Source organism: Juglans regia, chromosome 12 (assembly GCF_001411555.2).
Source record: "Juglans regia cultivar Chandler chromosome 12, Walnut 2.0, whole genome shotgun sequence".
NCBI lineage: Eukaryota > Viridiplantae > Streptophyta > Magnoliopsida > Fagales > Juglandaceae > Juglans > Juglans regia.
In genome coordinates this window covers 15,933,987-15,943,506 of record NC_049912.1, presented here as the reverse complement: position 1 = coordinate 15,943,506, position 9,520 = coordinate 15,933,987, and the positions used below count along the sequence as shown (strand labels likewise).

At 34.7% G+C, this 9,520-nt stretch overlaps 1 protein-coding gene across 1 annotated transcript; it reads left to right on the top strand.

Moving 5' to 3' along the window:
* The first annotated feature begins 5,798 nt into the window (after nucleotides 1–5,798).
* On the top strand, nucleotides 5,799–9,233 carry LOC108993829 (probable pectinesterase/pectinesterase inhibitor 35). The gene is made up of 2 exons (XM_018968863.2): nucleotides 5,799–6,901; nucleotides 8,241–9,233. The coding sequence occupies exons 1-2, from the start codon at nucleotides 5,857–5,859 to the stop codon at nucleotides 8,936–8,938; spliced, it is 1,743 nt and encodes a 580-aa protein (XP_018824408.2). The 5' UTR covers nucleotides 5,799–5,856; the 3' UTR covers nucleotides 8,939–9,233.
* Nucleotides 9,234–9,520: the final 287 nt, after the last annotated feature.

The window sequence follows — 9,520 nt, the reverse complement described above, 5'->3', positions numbered from 1 at the left end:
GAATATTATCATACTTAGAATATATTTATAATATTCTAGTATGTATGGTAATATGACTTATTCTCTACCATATTTAGTTTATGGAAAATGCTACATGCCCCGCTGGGGGCTCCCGTTGGGCCTGTAGCATTTTTTTATATATTTTTTTAAAATTTATTTTTATATAGATATTTTTAATAATTTTAAATATTTTAAAAAATAAAATAAAAATTATAATATTATTTAAAAATATTTTCTTAATTACGAAGTAGAATAAAAATTAATATTTAATGATTTGTATTTTACTTTTTGATTAAGGAAATGTTTTTTTTTTTTACTTTCTGATTAAGGAAGTGTTTTTTAATGATTTGTTTTTTACTTTCTGATTAAGGAAGTGTTTTTTAATGATTTTTTTTTTACTTTCTGATTAAGGAAGTGTTTTTTAATGATTTTTTTTTTACTTTCTGATTAAGAAAGTATTTTTTAATGATTTTTTTTTTACTTTCTGACTAAGGAAGTGTTTTTTAATGATATTTTAAATTTATTTTATTTTTTAAAAATATTTATAAGTGTAAAAAAAAATCTATATAAAAAATAAATTAAAAAATTACACATAAAAAAGTATATGTTAAGCTCAACGGGAGCCCCCAACGGGGGCTGTAATATGACTATTTTAAATATTTTTAAAAAAATCATAATATTATTAAAAAATATTTTCTTAATCATGAAGTAAAATAAAAAATTATAAAAAAATATTTTTTTATAATTTTTTATTTTACTTCGTGATTAAGAAAATATTTTTTAATATATAGTTTTTACTTTTGGATTAAAAAAATATTTTCTTAATAATATTTTTATTTTATTTTATTTTTTTAAAATATTTTAAAATATTAAAAAATCTATATAAAAATTATTTAAATAAAATATATATTAAATAATATTACAGCCCCAGCGGGAGCCCCCAGCAGGGGCTGTAGCACTACCCTTATTTTATTGTGTAAATCAATCAATATCAATTAATATCATTGATTTATTGTATTTTTATTATTTCTTTAACTTCATTCTCCTATAAATAGGGATACATATATGTGTGTGTGTGTGTGTGTGTTATGTACTCAAACACAATTCAGGATAGTAAAGATGTAACCCTAAAAGTCTCTCCCTCATTCTCGCTCTCTCCATCTCGCTTCTCTTTGCTATATTTTATTTTATTTTTTACAGTATTAATGTACCTTGACCCAAGCTCAAACGGTCTCCAATTGACTCACCTCCTCTAGGGCCGCCTTTGGCCTAACGTCTTTATCCTCAGGAACAACCCCCCATATGGCTTGCACGGGATATTCCCGTCGGACAGTTTGCCCTGTTAGAAACTTCCACCCCTTGCCAAATAGGAAAAAGAAACGCTAGTTCCAGTCTTTGACTCGGTTGTATCATGGCTTGAAACGTGTCACTGCCTACCTTGGATGTGAGCAGAAATTGCAAGTATTTCTTTTGTGATTCAAAATATTTTGGGTCAAGAGGAACTCTTGGGTGGTGAGATCAAGGTGTTGGGGGTTGACCTCCTCCAAAGGCTTACACTAGACGATGCAGAACACATCAAGATCCTCCACGTGTTGGGTTGAAGCTACGCAAGGGCCTAGACAAAGGAAGTCCAGTAGCTCACGTACTGGCCGACAGAGAGGGAGCTGCAACCTGCTAGAAAACATACAAGGATACAGCGCCACTTTCGAGGCATAACCTTCAAAATCCATGGCCCCCTCTTGGGCCCAAGGAACCTTCAAGATGACAAAGTCTGGAGTCCATAGGTGGCCTTCAGCGATTGTCAAATCGCAGAAGTGACCTCTAACCTCTAGTTGGAGCCCTCGAAAAGTTGGGAGGATTCGTGAACCAGTAATGGGTTAGTTCCCCAGTGTTTTGGAGGGATTCGGTGGGATGACCAGACCTCATGCCTCGGGTGGTGGTGCAAGACATATTCTTAGCAGCCATTAGATCAAGAAAATGGGATTGTTTAGAGACACGGAAGAAGGAGATAAGGTAGTGGAGAAGAAGGGGAACAAGAGAAAGGTTTCTAAGACACCAAAAGAGAGTAAAGGCAAGCAGACCCAAAATAGGAAAGGAAGGGGCTTTAAAATAGCCACCCACGTTGGTTGAACTGACCTAGGTAACAGGCGAGACACACACTTCAAGAAGGAAGGTGGATGGATACAAACCCCGCAATATATGCTACATGAAGCGACATGGGAGAGGAATCGTCAACTATTTAGCCCATGCAAAGAGAGCCAAACGGGCGGGACGACCAAACCCTGACATAGGGTACAAAATGTCCCCCTTAAAATTTCGTATAAAAGTTACATTTAGATACAAAGAACTCTCTCTGAGCTCAATGAGCTCAAGGCGTACGTTCCATGAGTGGAATCTTCTTTACATGGTCCCATATATCGACATAGAGAGAGAGATCAATGATGAAATTATTATGTGACAATCAGTCATTTATGGTCAAATTGCGCAATGCGTGTGGCCTCCTTCACGTCGCACCACAATTAATGTAAAGAAAATTTCTATCCACTATCTTACGCTCACAATCTCTTTATGTGAGGTCTATTAATAATAAAAAAAAGGACGATGTCACGGTCCACACCAAATGTGCATTTTAAATGTACCATAATTCAATGATATATATTTTAAAAACATCTTTAAACATTTAAAAAAAATACAAATTTAATAGTAATCATTTTATTAATCATTAAAAAAAATAAATAAAATATAGGAGGGGCACATTTGATCAGAGGCAAACAAGTATTTTCCATAATTAAATTATAAATAATGAATAATAAATAGTTTTCAATTATTTTATATTACATTAGATAGAAAATTCTAATAAAAAAAAAAACGCGCGTCACGTTGGTTGACCCCATGGCTAGCTATAGATGTTTTTCGATTTTAATTATGGCGAAATTTTGAACCGAACCTATACGGCTTCTCTAATCAATTTATAATCCCTTAATAAAATCTTGTCCATTCACGGGAGAATAATATTAAAATGGACAGTTTGTCGTTGCTAATTAACACATGATTGTAACTTGAAAAGAAAAGTTGAAAGGAAGTTCCTTTTTATTAAAAAAATAATTTTTGTAAGGTAAAAGCGTATAAATCCTGTGCAAGTCATTTGAGAAAAATTAAAAATTTATTTTAATTTTTATATTGACTTTCACTTTTTTAAAAGAGAGCTTGTGCAATCTTGGAGTTATATCTAGCCGTGTTATGAATAGAAGCAGTACTCTTATCGTGAGTTAGTCTATATACAATCTCAAAATAAAGACTGTTCATGTAAGTCTATACAGTTATGTTTAAAAAAAATTTAAAATTACAATAACATCATTTTTAAAATGATGTTTTTTCTTCCTTTTACTTTCATTTATCAATAGAACTGCACACGCAGTCCACACTTAAGACTGTAAATATAATTTCTCATCTAATCATTATTCTAAAATGAGAGTGTGATTCTAACGTAAATATTTAATATTATATTTACCTTGGATAATTTTTTTCACTCGTAATTCAATATTATTTTAAAGTTTCCTTTTGCTTTTGTCATTAGGCACTTATAGTTCCCTTGTTGTTAATGCCTAGAAATTCATGTAATAGATACATTAAAGTTTACAGTGTCATCATCTACTATATATATATTTTGGTCCTTGCGATTTGACTTTCAATTCAAATTCCCAAGCTTCCACTTCTTATCATCTTAATTGTCACTTTCGAGTTATCCACGACGCATGCGTCAGTTATTGCCTTTGCATTGTCAAATACGCAGAGAGATATATATATGTCACCAAAAATTAAATTTTATGCATCACATTATCATCGTATTTTAATTTTATTAAATAAGATATGATAAATTTATTATTATTAAATTATTTTTTATTAGATAATTTTTTATTATTATCTAATACTACTAATACATGTGCCATATCTTACAATATAGTCGGATGAAGGTGGATACGAATGTGGTGTATATATACCCTTATTTATAATTAAAATGGTAAGTACTTTTGTTAAAAGAAAATAAATATATATATTTAAAAATAAAAAATAAAAAATAAAATAGCTTTTTTCATCTAATTAAAAAATGAAATTACTCGAATTTAGAAAACAACAAAGAGGATGCATGGATGCGTGGCGCTTATATCCCTCCAGCTCGGCAATAATAGCATTCAAAATCTCAAGACCCATGCATGTTTTGTTGATCCACTAGTAGTAGTGGAAGACTTTTTTGAAATGAATAAGCCATATTATTCGACTTATAATCTCAATAGATGAATACATGAAGGGAGACCCTCCAAAATAATGCTCTTTTCAGAGAGTTTAAGGCCTTGTTTGATTATACAGTTATGGGGTTGAGTGAATTATTCATATTTTGTGAGGATTTGAATGAATTGTAATGATGAGATGATCATATGATTTTATGTATCTAAACCGGGCCTGGTACATATTTGGCTAATACATGAGCCGCAGTATTAATTAAAGTCCTAGGGACATAGTGAACTGACCACTGCTCCATCTTCAACAAAAAAACTTTGACATGATTGAGAATCATCCAGCTGAGTTCCACTTCTGGTTTGAACCATTAATTAAGATCCAACACAACCTGCTGCATGTGCATCCCCTTCTAGAATTATATGAGTTAAACCCAACAGTTGACACAGAATATATAACAACTTTAAGAGCAGCTAAATTATATGAGTTAAACCCAACAGTTGACACAGAATATATAACAACTTTAAGAGCAGCTAATGATTAGGCCAAATGAGCGTCTGGAAACAAGTCTTTTTGTGATCTGAGTGAACCCACCACCTTGTCCTCCCAATCTATCTCGAACCACTACTCCAATCCAAACTCTGTAATGTGTTTTATCAACAGCAAAATCCCAATTAGTTTGTTTCTCAATGGAGTGCCCCACGGCCTCCAAATGTAGTAGTGGAGGACTTGTGTTATAGCATTACTCGTTTACCTTTTTCATCCACCTTCTCTTTCTCATTTATCACTATCACTTTTGAGTTGGATGTTATTCCATTTGGTAATTAATATGGGTAAAATTAAGTAGCTAGCTAGCTAGGTTCTCCAACTTCAGGAAAATTAAGCATAGGCGGCCGGGTGCTTCAAATTAACTAAGGGCGGTATGGACCAACGAAATTAATTTGTAAGGTTGCTTTCTTATAGGAAAATGATCGTTGGGCTCCAAATGACGACCCTTTACCGAATTAATTAATTAAAACTTCTTTATTCTCAAAATTTTGCATTTTCTTAATTGAAAAATGATTTCTCTGACTCTCTTTATTATAAGAAATTTGGAGATTTGGGAAAAGTTGTCAATTTGGGCAAGTAGCATGCTCCTTATATGTCATGACGTTAGTGTGTAGCATATAACTTCTCGTGAGACCCCACATTATAGAGTAATGCTATATTCACAAATGAATTAAACAAAATAATCCTATAAACTGATGCATGTGACTTCATCTGATATATTAGATTTATTAATTTAAAATAAAAATAACTTTACAATCTGACGAACATATCAATTTGTGAGATTGTTTTTATATAATATCTTTGTGGCTAGAATATTTTTCTTTTTCAAAAGGAATGTGTGAGTTTTGCAAACTCTAATATATAATATTACTCTAATTATAAAAAGTGTCAAAATACCGATAGTTTTTTTTTATCTAACCTAATGTGACAGATTTTCACATTCTCAATGTGTTGAGTGTAACAATAAACAGACATACATATAAATTTATTTCCTTATATATAGCCTTACCACTCCCCTCCCTTCCTATCTCTCTGCAGATCTCTCACACACTCGCACGCACACGATCGATCATGATCAAGTACAGAATGACAGTCTTCCATGCACAGCGAGGGAATATATTAGTAATAATTCCACTAGCTGTGTTCTTAATATTCACTGAATTTTTATTCCTTGTTGGTTCCGTAGAATCTCTACCAACAGTACTACCTTCCCTGCCAACCCATTTCTCCAAAATCCCTGGAGCATCACCAAGAGCAGATATCTTTTCAGGTTGCAGGCGCACCCCCTACAGAGCAGCTTGCGAATCCATGCTTTCATCAAAGCTAATTAGTGCTCCCCCTCAAACGCTTGGAGATCTCTTCCACCACTCGGTCCAGTTTAGCATCGGCAAAGCTAACTCGGCTCGAGCCCTGGCGTACAACCTCAGTCATTCTTTTGAAACTTCCCATATCCTCTTAAATGGTGGCATGAACGACTGCCTCGAGCTGCTCGATGACAGTCTGGACCAGCTCGCGAATGTTGTCAACCACCAGAGAAAGCCCAGCCCAAGCAGTACGGACGACGTCCAAACATGGCTCAGTGCTGCACTTACAAATCAGGTGACCTGTCTCAAAAGCCTTGAGAATTACAGATTTAAGATAGGCAAAGGTGTAATGGATGCCACGGTTAGAGATCTGAGCCACTTCATCAGCAATTCCCTGAACCTTTACGTGTCTAGCAACCAAAATTATCACGAGGCTAAAAAATCAAGCATAAGTAGTACTGGAGGCCATCGAAGGTTGATGTCGGATGGTTTTCCGTCGTGGGTGTCGGCGGCAGAACGGAGACTTTTACGAGCTTCTATAGGAGAGATAGAGGCAAGTGCAGTGGTGGCTAAGGACGGAAGCGGGACTCACGAGACGATAGGGGAGGCACTCGCGCTGGCGGCCTCCTTGGCTGTTGGTGGTTATGGTAGGACTGTAGTTCACGTTAAAGCTGGGACATATCACGAAAACCTTAACATTCGCACTGACCAAAATAACCTAATGTTAGTTGGGGATGGAAAGGGACAAACAGTCATTGTTGGTGATCGGAGCAACGACGGTGGCTGGACAACTTTCCGGTCTGCTACTTTTGGTACGGATTCACTTCCACCACTGTTTTTGTTTTGTTTTGTTTTCGTTATGCTCTTATTCAAAGTAGGAGTAGATTAATGCATGATCGAAGCCTATGAATAACAGTACGAGACTTGCATTTTTCGTTTTTTTTTTTTTTTTTGTAAGAATAGATATATAATTACAGACTTAAAATATATGGCCGGCAGAGAAGAAAATTACTTATATAACATTAAGTCTTAAATGATCTTTTACTTCTTAAAGAGGTTTCCTATCTAGCTAGAGGTGTTGTTTTTGTCCCATTATTATATATAGGTCATAATGGTATCTTTTACTTACATTAGTGTTAACCTATAACATTAAGACTTTAATGTACTCGTCACATGATCATGATCACGAGAATAAAAGTCTTAAGAAATCACCATCGATCGATCTTATCACCATTTTATGAACATATTTACAACCTTTTTATAATCTATTCGATTCATTAATTAATATCACAACTACTGATCACCACGGTGTAAGAAAATAAAGTAAAAGATATATGGGAATTCACTTCTACCCCTCTCATAATTTATAAATTATATCATAAAATTACTCCTTTCATTTAAAATAAAGTTGTAAAAAAGTTAAAAAAAAATTTCTTTCTCTATCGATCATTACTGTTATTTTTCAGTTTCTTTTACTCTTTACTTATAATTAATATGTCATCGATCGATCTCTTCCAAACTTGATCGATAGGGCAGTAGTACTACTGAAAATACATATTATAATATAATGTGAACAAGGGCATGCATGCAACGATCATTACAGCTAGCATAGGTTAAGATTATCATCTCGACTTGTTAAGTACATGACGTCTTATATTTTCAAGACAATCTTAAAGTCCGTCCAGATCGAAGGGAAAAAAATAATTAATAGGAACAGAATTTTCTACGTAGATATATATATATATATATATATTATATATATCATGTTCGTATTAATATAAGTAGGCCAATAATGTAGTTATGTTAGGTGGTCACAGGAATCTCTAATTTATAGGCAGCCGCTCCTTTGATAAATAAAATCATAACCAGCTCATATATAAAATGTTCCCTACTTCATTTAGATAGCAATTGAGAGTATGAAAGCAACACGAGTGTGAGAAGTAGCTAGATCACATACATACATACATACATACATACATAATGGCAGCCATGCATGTTCGTCATAAGAAGATAGCATCGATCAACTCAAAATAATGCATGTGGGTCCTTTATTTGTACCGTTTCCAAATCGTAACTTAAGAGGTGGAGCCTCTTTTAAATATCTGATATCGATATTACATTAATGCATGCATGCCTCTTTGTTATCATCAGCCGCCATGGGCGATGGGTTCATTGCCAGAGACATCACATTTGTGAACAGTGCGGGGCCAGCCAAGCACCAAGCCGTTGCCCTACGTATTGGATCCGACAAGTCCGTAATCTTCCGATGCTCCATCCTCGGCTACCAAGACACACTCTACACCTATTCTAAACGACAGTTCTACAGAGAAACCGATATTTACGGAACCATAGATTTCATATTCGGGAACTCAGCAGTAGTTTTCCAAAACTGCAACATATACGTGAGGAAACCTTTGCCTGGTCAGGACAACTTTATTACAGCGCAAGGTCGGAACAGCCCAGATGAAAATACCGGCATTTCTATTCACAATTGTAAGATAGCAGCTGCATCCGACCTAAAACCTGTGCAATCTAAGGTTGCTACGTATCTTGGAAGACCATGGTTTAAGCATTCTCGGACGGTAATCATGCAGTCGTATCTGGATGGCTTAATCCACCCAGCAGGATGGGCACCGTGGCCCGGATCTTCTGCCTTTGGAAAACTCTATTATGGGGAATACAAGAACAAAGGGCCTGGAGCCTCCATTTCCGGTAGGGTAAAGTGGCCAGGTTATCATGCCTCCCTCACGTCGGCTGATGCGCAAAGTTTCACAGTGGCTGGTTTTATTGCTGGACATCTCTGGCTGCCCTCCACTGGGGTGTCTTTTGATTCAGGACTTTTTGGATGAACCATATATGTCCTTAATTATCAAGGGTACTTAATTAAGGCCTAGCTGTCCATACGCAATCTGAATGAACGTCTTATTTAGCTGAAAACAGTTAATTTGGTTCATTCATGGGTTTGTTTTTGCAACTTCAAAAAACTAGGCTTACATATATGCATGCATGGCCAAGACACATGAGTTAGTACTTTCCTGTATTGGGTGTTCTGAATTATGTATCATGTACATATGGGTTGCAAAATCAAGAAAAGTTACAACGATTTACGTGTAACTATATATATTAATTTCCTTTGTTTTTTTCCCAGTTTTCTCTTTGCCGAAAAGAAGTGATCGATATTATTAAGAGTTGTGTGAGGGTGTACGTAGCCCGATGATGGGTTTCGAGAAGGCCAAATTCTCATCTTTTTTTTTTTTTTTTCATAGATTCTTTTTATATCCTTAAAACATTTTTTTTTAAAATTTACAACATTATTAAAAAACATCTTCTTAATCATTAATTAAAAAAAAATATCGGGACCCTTATTAACATCTCTTCTCACTACAACACAATTGCTTTTTAGTGACGGTTGGGAAATTGTGACAGTCCCT

What these genes read in the sequence shown, in the direction of transcription:
- LOC108993829 (XM_018968863.2), top strand. Translation starts at nt 5,857, where the DNA reads ATGATCAAGTACAGAATGACAGTCTTCCATGCACAGCGAGGGAATATA. An exon ending in TTTCCGGTCTGCTACTTTTG is followed by an intron (nt 6,902 to 8,240) that starts GTACGGATTCAC and finishes TGTTATCATCAG; the next exon opens with CCGCCATGGGCGATGGGTTC.